General features: G+C 40.2%; 1 protein-coding gene across 2 annotated transcripts in view; it reads left to right on the plus strand.

Annotated features, from left to right (window-relative positions):
• The first annotated feature begins 14731 nt into the window (after positions 1-14731).
• The window catches only part of PITPNB (phosphatidylinositol transfer protein beta), a 62008-nt gene continuing 61599 nt past the window's right edge, over positions 14732-15140 (plus strand). For both annotated transcript variants that reach the window (XM_004283774.4, XM_004283773.3), the window contains exon 1: positions 14732-14863. In XM_004283774.4, the coding sequence (XP_004283822.1) occupies positions 14844-14863 (20 nt within the window). In that variant the 5' untranslated portion in view covers positions 14732-14843. The remainder of the gene's footprint in view (positions 14864-15140) is intronic.

The raw sequence follows: 15140 nt of genomic DNA on the forward strand, positions 1-15140 counted from the left end.
TCCATTTTCTAGCTGGGCAGGACCCAATCCATGCCATGCCAAGAGGCTCAGATAAAAAACTTGATAGTCTTACTTTCTTGTCTCAGAGGGAAGATTTCAGGGCAAATGGAAAATGCCGTTTCCTAAGGAGGAAAATGCTACAAAGGAGGGAGCAAAAATTAAGTATCCCCAAAGTGTTTATAAACAGTGCCCAAATCTCTAGCTAATCCCTGAAGCACATATATGAAAAGCAGACTCCAAGTGGCCCTAAAAGGTTAAAAGAACTAAAGAAAAATTTCACCTGCTGCCCACTGTGGAGATGAGTTTCCAGTTTCAGTTCAGCCAACCTAATGGTCTGGTTTTTTAAAAAGAAAAAATCAGTACTCTTAGGAACATAACAGAATCCAAAGTCGTTACAATATATCATTCACAATGTCTAGGATGCAATCCAAATGTACTCCACATAAACAGAAACAGGAAAATGTGAACCATATTCAGAGACATTCAATGGAGACTGACCCTGAGAGGACCCCATACGTTGAACTTTACATACAAGGAATTTAAAGCAGCTATGACAGCTATGTTCAAGGACATCAAGGAGAATATGCTTGTAAGGAATGGAAAAATAAAAACTCAGCAGAGGGGCTTCCCTGGTGGCGCAGTGGTTGGGGGTCTGCCTGCCGATGCGGGGGGCGCGAGTTCGTGCCCTGGTCCGTGGGGCGGGGGGGGGGGGTTCCGCGTGCAGCGGAGCGGCTGGGCCCGTGGGCCGTGGCTGCTGGGCCTGCGTGTCCGGAGCCTGTGCTCGGCGACGGGAGGGGCCGCAGCAGTGAGGGGCCCGCATACCGCAAAGGAAAAAAAAAAACAAAAAAAAAACTCAGTAGAGTAGAAACTATATAAAAGGAATAAATTAGACATTTTAGATTTGAAAATTACAATATCTGAACAGAAAACTTCACTGGATGAGCTAACAGCAGATGAAGATAACAGGAGGATATATGAAACTTGAGACATCAACAGAGATTAGACAATAGAGAGAAAAAATATTTAAAAAAACCCAGAGCCTCACGGACCTACGGGACAACATGAAAAAGTATAACATGTATGTAACTGGATTCCTAGAAGGAGAGAAAATACAAAAGAAAAAATACCTGAAGGAATGAATAATGACCAAAAACTGACTAAATATGCAAGATATAAACTTGCAAGCTCAGCAAACCCCAACAAACACAAAGAAAAATATGCCTAGGCACAGCCATAATCAAAATGATGAGAATCAAAATTAACGAGAATAATCTTGAAGCAGCCAAAAGAAAAAAACACATTACATGCAAGGAATAATGAATGATTCAAAATGTCTGCTTACTTCTCATCAGAAACAATAAAGCCCAGAAGAAACAATGGATCAACATCTTTAAAGTTCCAAAAGAATAAAAAATAATAAATCCAGAATTCTATATCCAGTAAAAATATCTCAAGGTGAGGGACTTCCCTGGTGGCGCAGTGGTTAAGAATCCACCTGCCAATGCAGGGGACATGGGTTCAAGCGCTGGTCCGGGAAGATCCCACATGCCGTGAAGCAACTACCGTAAGCCACAACTACTGAGCCCACGCACCTAGAGACCCTGCTCCGCAACAAAGAAAAGCCATCGTAATGAGAAGCCCGTGCACCGCAATGAAGAGTAGCCCCCACTCGCCACAACTAGAGAAAGTCCGCGCGCAGCAAAGACCCAAGGCAACCAAAAAAAACAGTTAAGGTGAAATAGAGAATTTTAGATAAAAGAAAACTAAGAAAATTCATTGTCAGCAGATCTGCATTGTAAGAAATGCTAAAGGAAGTCATTAGGCAGAAGGTAAAGGATACCAGATGGAAACAGACCTTTACAAAGAAATGGATTAAATGAACCTATCTGGCTGATTCTTATATTTTATATGCTGTGGTACATAAATTTTAACTCTAAGTAAATTATAAAAAAAAAAGTTTATATATTTTAATTCCTAGAGTAACCACTTTTAAAAATACAAAGGGGAATAGTTAAAAAGCAGAAACAGAAGAACAAAAAATAAAGGAAATAAACAACGATATCAAAAATTACATTAATTTTTAGTGGATTAAACATTCCAAAAGGCAGAGGTTGTCAAAATGGATAAAAAAGACTCAGCTAGATGCTGTCTGTGAGGGATACACTTTAAATAAAAGACACAAATATGCAGAATGTAAATCAAAGAAAAGACATACCATTAAAAAATTAAAGTGTGGGGTTTCCCTGGTGGCACAGTGGTTGAGAGTCCGCCTGCCGATGCAGGGGACACGGGTTCGTGCCCCGGTCCGGGAAGATCCCACATGCCGCGGAGTGGCTGGGCCCGTGAGCCATGGCCGCTGAGCCTGCGCATCCGGAGCCTGTGCTCCGCAACGGGAGAGGCCACAACAGTGACAAGCCCACGTATCGCAAAAAAAAAAAAAAAAAAAAAGATGAATGTAAACCCTTACTCAACCGTTACTTCACACCACAGACAAAAATTTATTTGAAAAGGATGGAAGACCAAACCTTCTAAGAAGAAAATGTAAGAGAAAAATCTTTGCAACTTTGGGGTAGGAAAAGACTTAAGATAGGACTCTAAAAGCATGAACTCTAACATTTAAAAACTGATAAACTGAATTCAAAACTTAAAATTTTCCTCCTTAAAAAGACCCCACCATTTAGTAAACAATACATTAAGTAAATTATACATATATCAAAGAACCCATATCCAGGATATATTTTTAAAAAACTCTCAACTCAAGACAAAAATAATCCAATTTAAAAAATGGGTAAAATAATGGATTAAAACTTGAACATACGACCTGAAACCTTAAAACTCCTGGAAGAAAAACACAGGCAGTAAGCTCCTTGACATGAGTCTTGGCAATGATTTTTTTTGGATTTGACACCAAAAGCAAAGGCATCAAGAACAAAAATAAACAAGGGGGACTACATCAAACTTAATAGCTTCTGCACAGCAATGGAAACCATGAACAAATTGAAAAGGCAATGTACTAAATGGGAGAAAATATTTGCAAATCATACATCTGATAAGGGGTTAATATCCAAAATATATGAAGAACTCATGTAACTCAACAGCAAAAAAACATAAGCAATCCAGTTAAAAAATGGGCAGAGGATCTGAATAGACACTTTTCCAAAGAAGATATACAGATGGCCAACATACCATGAAAAGGTGCTCAATATCACTAGTCATCAGGGAAATGCAAATCAAAAGCACAATGAGAGATCACCTCACACCTGTTAGAATGGCTGCCATCAAAAAGACAAGAAATAACAAGTGTTGGCAAGGATGTGAAGAAAAGGGAACTCTTGTGCACTGTTGATGGGAATATAAATTGGTGCAGCCGCTGTAGAAAACAGTATAGAAGTCCCTCAAAAAATTAAAAATAGAATTACCATATCATCCAGCCATTCCACTTCTGGGTACTTATCTGAAGAAAATGAAAACACTAATTTGAAAAGATATATACACCCGCATGTTCACTGCAGCATTGTTTAGACTAACAGCCAAGACACGGAAGCAACCTAAGTGTCCATCAATGGATGAATGGATAAAGAAAATGCCATACACATATTTAAATTTTTTAAAATGGAATAACATTCAGCCATAAAAAGAAATCTGGCCACGTGGGACAACATGGATGGACCTTGAGGGCATTATGCTAAGTAAAATAAGTCAGAGAAAGCCAAATACAGCATAATCTCACTTATATGTAGAATTTTAAATAAACAAACAAACAGAGCTCATAAATACAGAGAAGAGTTTGGTGATCGCCAGAGGCAGGGGTTGGGGGGTAGGGGGTGTTAGGGTTGCACAAGACGGGTGAAGGGGGTCAAAAGGTACAAACTTCCAGTTATAAAATAAATAAGTCCTGGGGATATAATGTACAGCATGGGGACCATAGTTGATAATACTGTATTGCATATTTGGAAGTTGCTAAGAGAGTAAATCTTAAAAGTTCTCACCACAAGAAAAAAATTTGTAACTACGGTGATGGATGTTAGCTAGACTTATTGTGGTGATCATTTTGCCATATATACATATATCGAGTCATTATTTTACACCCAAAACTAATTTAATGTTATATGTCAATTACATCTCAATTAAAAACTGGGTAAAAGATTTGAACAGATATTTCACAAATGAAGATATATAAATGGCCAACAAGCACATTAGTCATCAAAGAAATTCAAATTAAAGCCACAAGATTGAGAACACCAAAGCTGATGAGTTTATGGCACAATCAGAACCTTCATATATTTCTGGTGGGAGCATAAAATGACATAACCACTTTTGAAAACTATTAGGCAGTTTCCTACTACAAGCAATTTCACATCTAAGTATATACACAATAGAAATTAGTATAAATGTCACTAAAAGATTAGTGTCACTATTCATAACAGTCAACAACTGGAAACAGCTCAAATGACTAGTAACAGTAACATGGAATATTCTATGAGAATGAACCAAACTGTTGTGGAAGAATTTCACATAGTGCTGAGCAAAAGCAGCCAGACACAAAAGAAAGCCTATTATTCCATTTATGTAAAAGTTCAAAATAAGAAAAAACTAACCTATCATGATATAAGGTGAGACAGTGATCATTTTTAGATAGTAAATACTGGAACGGGCTACAAAGGGAGACCTCTGTGGTTCTGGTAATGCTATCTTTATATTTCTGCGTGTGGTTTTGTGAGTGTTTTTATTATTGAAAATCCACCAAGCAATATATTTATGATTTTTTCACTTTTCTGTATGTATGTTATATTTCAATAAACCTTTTCTTAAAAAGCTAGAAAGGAAAGATGTATCACCTACAAAGGACCAGTAATTAGATGACTAATTTCTTTACTTCAACAATGAAAGCTAGAAGACAGGGCAATAGTATCTCAAATATGCCAAGAAAAAACATATCTCAGCCAAGAATTCTCTATCAAAGTGTTTTTTATGAATGAAGACAAAATATAGACATTTTCAGACAAAGAAAATATCATTTGCCACTGATAGACCCTTATTAAGGTAAATTTTAGAAGACAAATTTCAGGCAAAAGTAAAATTATCTAACATGGAAGGGCTGAGATGTGAAAGGGAATGATGAGCAGATATACTGATTAAAATATGGGCAAATCTAAATAAAATACTGATTGTATAAAATGGTACAAAAAAATGTTTGATTTGTAAGAGAAAAACAGAATGGGACCAATATAAAATCCAGTGTATTGTTCAAACTTGTATTCAAAGTTAGACTATTCTAAACTCCTTGTATTATTAATGAGAGTAAAAATACTGCTTATTTTTATACTTTACATGTATGTTATAAAAGCTAGAATAATAATTGAAATAGACAAAAGCATATAAGTTCCCCAAAAATAGACGAACAAAATGGAGAAAAGGGGGGCTTCCCTGGTGGCGCAGTAGTTGAGGGTCCGCCTGCCGATGCAGGGGACACGGGTTCGTGCCCCGGTCCGGGAACATCCCACGTGCCGCGGAGCGGCTGGGCCCGTGAGCCGTGGCCGCTGAGCCTGCGCGTCCAGAGCCTGTGCTCCGCAATGGGAGAGGCCACAACAGTGAGAGGCCCGCATACCGCAAAAAAAAAAAATTCCCTCCAAAGAAATAAACTGGGGAGGGAGAGTAGATGAAACAGGAACGCCAAATTGATAATTGTTGAAGACAGGTGATGGACACACAGGAATTCATTACATGCTTCCAACTTTGCATATGATATAATTGCTTTTGTAATAATAAACAAGTTTAAAAAGACAAAACGATATCCCAGGAGAGTACTAACCCAAAGTAACTTGGTATAGCTAAATGAATATCAGATAAAAGGTAAAAGCATTGCTAGAAGGACATTACATATGAGTATCAATTCACCTGAAAGAAAAAAATAAAGAACTTCTCAATCTACTGTTTTAAGTATCATTTGCCCCTCTTTGTAAAGTACTATCTGAATCTCATGATACTACTAGTTATCTTGTTAAGCCACATTCTGCTATAAAGTGTGAAATGGGGGAAATCAAACATCCATTTCAACAATCACAAATACTTCTTTCAGTAAATGATGCTAAGATTGTTAACCACGTGAGGAAAAAAAAAGAAAAAAGATGTGAAAACTTGACAAAGAAAATCCTAGTTAGAAGGTAGAGGAAGTGGGAGTAGTTAACATCTCTTCAGATATGGAGCCTAGGAAAATGAGCAGAAAACCAGTCTTTGAACAGTGCCTATTATGTATGCTTTAAAAAAAACTTCAACTTAATCTTATGAAATGCTTTAAATCATATATTATTACTGTATCACAAATAGGATTCAGATACCATAAATGGTGAGCCAGAGTTTTTCTGGCTCCAAAGCCAATATTCTTTCCATGGTAACATGCTGGCATTAACAGAAGTGATCCAGAGGGGAAGGTAACACACGTGCATATATGCAGGTGATCATCAAATAGCTTTTAAAAGATGTTTGCACACAACAAAAATTATACGGTCTTTAAATACAGCAGGGTCACTGCCTCACCTGACAGAACCAAAAATTCACAGGATTATGGAAGTTATTCAACCCAGCACAGTTGTGCAGAAATAAAAATAAAAACTTCTCAAACTACTGTTTTAAGTATCATTTGCCCCTCTTTGTAAAGTACTATCTGAATCTCATGATACTACTGGCTACCTTGTTAAGCCACATTCTGCTATAAAGTACGAAATGGGGAAAATCAAACATCCACTTCAACAATAACAAACATTTCTTTCAATAAATGATTCTAAGATTATTTGTTATCCATGTGGCGGGGGGGAACAGGATCTCAACACCTCACACCATACACAAAAACTAAGCCCGGGTAGATTAAAGCCTCAAATGTAAAATGTGAAACTTTAAAACTTTAGAGTATCTTTATCACCTCTAGGACTTTCATAGCTTGAGAGCAGAAGTCAATGCCTGACTTTAAAGCTTCAAAAGACAGGCTGACTCCCTTGTTATGGGCTAACATGATTGGTGACTTGACGTTGAAGGCAATGCTCATTTATCCTTGCATAAATCCTAGGACCCTTAAAAATTATGCTAAATCAACTCTGCCTGTGCTCTATAAACTGAGCAACAAAGTCTGGATGACAGCACATGTTACAACATGGTTTACTGAGACCTACTGCTCAGAAAAAGATTCCTTTCAAAATATTACTGACATTGACAATGCACCTGGTCACCCAGGAGCTCTGATGGAGATATACAATGAGATTAACGTTGCGATCATGCCTGCTAACACAACATCCACTCTGCAGCCCATGGATCAAGGAGTCATTTCAATTTTCAAGTCTTACTATCTAAGAAATACATTTCTTAAGGCTATACCTGCCATAGATAGTGATTCTTCTGATGGATCTGGGCAAAGTCAACTGAAAACCTCTGGAAAAGATTCAGCATTCTAGATGCCACTACGAATATTTGTGATTCGGAGGAAGAGGTCAATATATCAGTATTAACAGGGGTTTGGAAGAAGTTGATTCTAAACTTCATGGATGATTTTTGAGGGGTTCAAGACTTCACTGGAGGAAGTAATTACAGATGTGGTAGAAATAGCAAGAGAAATAGAAGTGGAGCCTGAAGATGTGACTGAATTGCTGCAATCTCATGATACAACTTTAATGAATGAGGAGCTGCTTCTTATGGATGAGCAAAGAAAGTGGTTTCTTGAGCCAGAATCTACACCTGGCAAAGATGCTATGAAGATTATTGAAATGACAGCAAAGGATTTAGTGTGAACTTAGTTGATAAAGCAGCAGCAGGGTTTGAGAAGATGACTCCAATTTTAAAAGAAGTTCTAACGTGGGTAAAATGCTACCAAACAGCATTGCCTGCTACAGACAAATCATTTGTGAAAGGAAGAGTCAATTGTTGCGCCAAACTTCACTGTCGTTTTATTTTAAGAAATCGCCACTGCCAGCCCAGCCTTCAGCAACCCTTCAGCACCCTAATCAGTCAGCAGCCGTCAACATCGAGGCAAGACCCTCCACCAGCAAAAAGATTAAAACTCAAGGTTCAGGTGATGGTTAGCATTTTTTATCAATAAAGTATTTTTAAATTAAGGTGTGTACATGTTTTTAGGCATAATGTTATTGTACACTTAATAGTCTATAGTATAGTGTATAACTTTTAAATCCACTGGGAAACCAAAAAATTCATTTGGCTTGATTTATTGTGATATTCGCTTTATACTGCAGTGGCTGGGAACCAAACCTGCATCATCTCAGAGGTATGCCTGTATTCTCAATAGCCAAAAGGTGAAAGCAACCCACATGTCCATCAATGAATGAATAAGGAAAACGTGTATGTACATATAATGGAATATCATTCAGCCTTAAAACGGAAGAAAATTCTGACACATGCTACAATATGAACCTTCAGGATATTATGCTAAGTGAAATAAGAAGCCGGTTACAAAAAGATAAGACTTAAAGAGTCCACTTATATAATATTTACAGCAGTCAAAATCATATAGACAGAAAGTAGAATGGTGGTTGCCACGGGCTGGGGAGAGGGGGAATGGAGAGTTATTGTTTAATGGGCAGAGAGTTTCAGTTTTACAAGGTGAAAGGAGCTATGGAGATGGATTCACAACATTATGAAATTAAAAATTAAAGATGGTTAAGATGATAAATTATGTATATTTTACAATTAAAAAAAAGAGGAAAAGAAACTTATTTGAAATAGAATGCAGACCTAAATGTAAAAGGTAAAACTTTAAAACTTCTAGAAGAAAACATTATAAAATAAGATTTTTGTGACTTTGAGGTAGGCAGAGATTTCTTAGGTAGGACACAAAAAGCATGAATCATAAAAGAAAAAATAACTTAGACTTCCTAGAATTTAAAACTTCTGCTATTTGAAATATACCATCAAGAAAGTGAAAAGGTAAGCTGCTGAGAGAGAATATTCACAACAGATACCTCTGAGAAAGAACTTATATCTAGAATATATAAAGAACTGTTATGACTCAATAAAAAGAAAACCAATTTTAAAATGGTCAAAAGATTTGAACAGACACTTCACAAATGATGCACAAATGACCAATAAGCAAATGAAAAAGTGCTTAACACCATTAGTCTTCAGGAGAATGCAAATTAAACTGCAGTGAGATATTACAACATATCCACTAGAATGGCTAAAATGTTTTGAAGGGGATGTGAAGCAACTGGACTCTCATACATTGCTGGTGGGAATGTAAAATGGCACAACCACTTTGGAAATCTACTTGGCAGTTTCTCCTAGAGTTAAATGTCTACTTCCCTCATAATTCAACAGAAATTTTCCCAAGAGAAATGAAAACATATCTACAGAAAGACTTCCACACAAACATTCGTAGTAGCTTTACTTATACTGGCCAAATGCTGGGAAGAACTCAAAAGTCTATCACCAAGTAAACGGATAAACAAAATCTGATATATCCATACAAAGGAGAATCACTCAGCAACAAAAAGGACTGAACTACACACAACATTAATGAATCTCAAAAACATGCTGAGTGTAAGAAGCCAGAAACAAAAAAGGACATGGTACAGTCATTTCTCAGTAACCACGGGGAACTGGTTCCAGGACTGGCTGCGAATAACAACATCAGAGGCTGCTCAAGTCCCACAGTTGGCATATCTGAATTTCCGCATCTGTGTATCCAACCAACCAGGATCATACCATATTTACTATTGAAAGAAATCTGTGTATAAATGGCCCCGTGCAGATCAAACTTGCATTGTTCAAGGGTCAATTGTATATCATTCAATGATATGAAACTCTAGAAAAGGCAAGTCTAATTTAGAGTCATGGAAAGCAGTTATGTGCATGCCTGGGGCTGGGACTGTGGGGGAACCGAATGGAAAGGGGCACAAGGAAACCTTTTATTTTATCTTAATTTTTTATTTTTTGGCTGCGTCGGGTCTTAGTTTTGGCACACAGGATCTTTTGTTACGGCCCACAGGCTCTTCATTGTAGTGCATGCGCTTCTCTCTAGTTGTGGTGTGCAGGTTTTCTCTCTCTAGTTGAGGCACGCGAGCTCAGTAGTTGTGGCGTGCGGGCTTAGTTGCCCCACGGCATGTGGGATCTTACTTCCCTGACCAGGGATCAAACCCAAGTCCCCTGCATTGGATGGCGGATTCTTTACCACTGGACCACCAGGGAAGTCCCTAAGGAAACCTTTTAGAACAATGGAAATGTCACATATCTTGTTTTTGGTAAGGATCACCGGAAGTATAAATATTTGACAAAACACTTCAAGCTGTACACTTAAAATGGATACATTTTATTGTCTGTAAATTATAGCTCAGTAAAGTTGATTAACATCTCCTCTACATTAGAAGACATAAGCAAGATTTCTCCTTTGTAAAACAGGGATAATAATAGTACCTATTTTCTATGTGCTGTGATTAGTAAATGGGCTAAGGTTAGCATTAGGTCATATGAAACACTTAGGACTTGCCATATAATATAAACCCAAAAAATGTTAGTGGAATAAAGTTTTCTTAAAGATAAATAACTCTGCACAAGAGTCACTATAAACCAGTGGTTCTCAACCAGGGGCAATTTTGCTCCCAGGGACAATGGGCAATGTCTGGAGACATTTTGGATCATCATGACTGGAGTGGTGCTACTGGCATCTAGTGGATAGAGGTCAGGGATGCTGCTGAACATTCTACAATGTACACAACAATCTTCACAACCAAGAATTATCTGACCCAAAATGTCAATACTGCAGAGGTTGAGAAATCTTGCTGTAAACAAAGTGACACAACAATCCACATATGGAAAGAAAATATATAAAGTGCACATAATCAACATGAAATTTCGAGTCCAAAGTGACTATAGTATATATCTTCTACAAATCAAAAAGAAAAATCAAAACCAACAGGAAAATGAGCAAAGATTAAGAACATGGCCAGTAAACATGAAAAGATCCTCTCCCTGTAGAAAAATACAAAGTGAGTGAGACAGCATTTTTAAACCAATTAAGTGGTAAAAACGAAAAACTGTGACAATACCAAATGTTGGTGCAATAGAGAAGAACAGAAATCTACACTATACACTACAGGTGAAAGAGTAAATTACAGCCATATATCAATACATATATGAATGTATGTACATATATCAATATATGCATTCCTATTCATACATTAGTTACCCCTAGGGATGGAGAGGGGAGGAACTTAATTATATCTTAATTTAAATTACAGTTCTGCTCTCTGAAAGCTGTAAGTTTTAAAATGATACCCATTCACCGAACACCTAATACATATCAGGTAATGTGTAAGAGACACTTCATACTTTTATTCCTCACAACAAATCTATGTTGTAGATATTAGTAGCTCTTTAGGTACAGAGCCAGCTAGTGGCAGAGCCAGGATTCAGGCCAAGGGCTTTCCACTGCAAGGTCCAATCCTGTCTCTCCCACAGCAGTACAATATTATGACCTATGCCCTGATGTTTGACAATATTAATGCATTCTTGGAAATATTTCTGGTTTTCATCAAAGTATCTCAATCAAGATATTTCTGGAATGGGGAGAAGATAAAGAAAACAGGATGGCAAACTGCAGAGTAAGCAAGGCAAATAAAAGCTATAGACATCTCCCCTAGAAAAACGTGCACAGACATGAAATTATGTATATAATTTCAGTGGTTCACAAATTCCCTGGGAACACCCACGAAAAGGCCTTTGGATCCAGGTTAAGAACGTCTCCTTAGGGGGGAAAAACAGGCCATATTCACTTATAGTACTTGAAGGACCATCCAAATTTCTTTGACCAGAGTTGTACTTTATCAACTAGTGCATAAATGTTCCAAACATTGCTTGTGCTCATTGGTATGCCTCAGTAAAATCTACCATCATCCTTACTGTAACGAGCTCTGTTCCAAATTGTATACGAGAAGTAATGAGACTGGTGGTTCTATGAGGCTTGTAGAATTAAATTCAATTAGACATCTTGTGTGTAAAGGTTACCTTTGCTGAAGGATGAAAGTTAGAACAAGGGACAACAGGTATCAGGCTTAAAAAAGAGGGTGGATCTTTTCCACAACCGGAAACAATTACTAATAAGTTATATCCCATCGTATGTCCATATTTGCAAAAATGCGTAAGATTCAACATCTTTAGTTTTAAAACAAGAAAATGCCACACAATCCATTAGCTTATATTTTTTCATGTGTCATAATCTTTTGCTTTATATTTCCTTCTTTGTCATTTTGGGGTGATGGTTCGTCTTTCCTACTCTCTAGTCTTCTTCAATATTCCCTCATTCTGCCTTTTTTATCTCTTAAGCAGATGTACAGGTATTTAGGTATACAGATTTCATATTTTCTATCAACCTAGTTAATTCTGAATTAGTATCTTTTGTTGCCCACAAATACATACACCTAAACTGGCTAATTTATCTTTTTTTTAAAAATTAATTTATTTATTTTGGGCTGCACCGGGTCTTTGTTGCTGCGCATGGGCTTTCTCTAGTTGCGGCGAGTGGAGGCTACTCTTCGCTGCGGTGCCTGGGCTTCACATTGCAGTGGCTTCTCTTGTTGTGGAGCACATGCTCTAGGCGTGCGCTTCAGTAGTTGTGGCTCGTGGGCTCTAGAGCACAGGCTCAGTAGCTGCGGTGCTCGGGCTTAGCTGCTCCGCAGCATGTGGGATCTTCCCGGACCAGTGCTCAAACCCCTGTCCCTTGCATCGGCAGGCGGATTCTTAACCACTGCACCACCAAGGAAGTCTGTATCTTGTGGTTTTCAATTGACTGTTTTACTATGCATCTTTACATGGGGAATGGAGACAATGTCCATGCTGTACACTAGTTCAGACTTATACTCCACCCAGCACACTATCTCTTCATTTACTTTACAAACATATGAGTGTTACTATGAGCAGCACCTGTACTATGCAGAGAATGGAATTAGTGAACACTTGTGGGAAGACTTCAGAAGTTACAGAAATGTTCTGCAACGTTCTAATTTTTCTTAATGACTAATTAAGCACATCAACCACAACTTTATTCACGTTTTTAAAGCTATTTATATCTTCCGCCTGCATAACATCTGGGGAGAAACTACTTAACTAATATTACCTCCTTGGACCTTAAAAAAAATCTACCAGTGCTCATATTCATTGGTATAGTATTCAAATCTGTAGATTGTCTATTCTTACCTTTAAGTATCTTCTATGTTTTGACCATAACCTCCTTCTTCCCATAACTGAGAACAATTATTTGTCCTAAATATTGTCTACATGCCTCAACTTTTTATCTACTTTTATCTAGAAAAAAGTCAGTAAGCATACTGACAGAAGGCATACAACAGATTCCCAATCAACAGAAGCTGCTCCTAGTTTCTAAGCTCCCTGAAAGTAAGAGCATGTGTTTCCTTGAATCTTCACCATCACAATAACTAGCATAGTGCTTCACACATCAAAGAAACTCAGTGGATCCCAGCGACTGCCTTAGGAGAAGCTTCCAGCTTTAGGCAAATATTTCACTACTATTACTTTTTCTGGAGGCAGCCCTAACTCCCCTGGGTGTATTCCATATAAATTTATGTAGAAGTGTTTTAATGATTTTTAAAATTCCTTTAATAACCTTTCAACAACTTCTCATGGTTCTTAGCATACAACGCAAACTCTTTACTATGGCCTAGTTGCTTAGTCCCTGCTTATTCCCCCCTGTCCCGCACACTTAAGACGTCCTAGCCACACCTGGCCTCCACCTGCTCCTCAACTACTACTCTAAGCGTATTTCAGCCTCCCGGTCTATTTTCCTCTAATTGGGATGCCTCGCCCATCTTCACAGGCTGGGCTAACATCAGGCTCAACCGTGGCCTCCGGAGAGTCCTTCCCTTGATTGCTCTGCCTTCGCCTCTACCCTGTTACCGTATTCATGGGAGAGCACTTACCACTACGCCAAATTCTCTCTTCTCTGTTTCCAAGTGAGGGCACGGACAGTGTCTATTTTGCTTCCAGGTGTATCCCAGGGCCTAGACCTGAGACTAGCACAGAGCAAGCGAGTGACCCTGCGCTACAACTCCTCCTAAGGCCACCTCCTGGCTTTCAGGCTGGCGCCCGAGTCGTGTGGGGCCTTCACCGGGACCCGCTAGCGTCTCCCCACAACAGGCCCCCCTTTCCGGGACCTAAGGGCGCGCACCCCCTTTCCCCCCGGGGGGCTGGTCGGGAGGGTCGGACGCCCCTGCGGTCGGGTCACAGCCACTGCGGGATTCTGGATTCGGGGGCAGGGGGTGTGGGCGTTGGGAACTCGTGCAGCCACAGCTGTACGCGGCTTGGTTCTGGGCTCGTGGAACCGGCGCGCGAGCCGCCCACCCGTCCAACCCCTCTCCGACCCGTCTCGAGTCTGTAACACGGACTTCTGAAGTGAGGGGTCTGTGAAGAAGGCGGGCCTCCTTCTCAAGAGCAGTGAGAGAAAGTTTAGCTCTGGTCACCAGAAAACGACTTCGAGGGAACCGACTGGAAAACTCACCAGAGAGCGTAGGCTGCACAGCCACCTCGAGACAACTTGACTGAAGGTCGGAATCGCCGACGCGAGACAACCGAGCGCGCGGTTAGCGCGCGCTGAGCCGCACAGCCGCAGTAGAAACCTCGCGCGCCCAGGGCGGGGCGCGGAACTGGGGCGGGGCCGAGCAGCTCCTCTCGCGCGCTGACGTGACGGGTCGTGGCGGAAGGGTGTGGACGCGCAGGCGCCGCAGCGGCCCGGGAGGCAGGGGGCGGGGCCGCGCAGGCGCCGTGAGAGGCGGTAGCGGCGGTGGCGGCGGTGGTAGAGGTAGTGGCGGCAGCTGTGAAGGGGTTCCGGGAAGATGGTGCTGATTAAAGAATTGTGAGTAGGATCGGTGGGCGTGAGCGAGGTTCCGGGACGGCTGTGGTGGGAGAATCATTGATTGAGAAGTGGCGGAATATTCCTAAGAAGGAGCGAGCCTCGGGCCGGCCGCTCCCTGCGCGCACCCCCTCCCCCGGCCCGCGCCCCCGGCCCGCTCTAGGCCCCTCCGCGGCGCGCCCCCAGGCCCCCCTGGCGTTGTCGTGGTAACAGTGCTGCCCTCTCCCCACCCAGGGGCGGAGGCGGCAGGGTCTCAGCTGCAGCGCGTGGCTCAGGAAGG

This window comes from Orcinus orca, chromosome 15 (assembly GCF_937001465.1).
Source record: "Orcinus orca chromosome 15, mOrcOrc1.1, whole genome shotgun sequence".
NCBI classification, from domain to species: Eukaryota; Metazoa; Chordata; class Mammalia; order Artiodactyla; family Delphinidae; genus Orcinus; species Orcinus orca.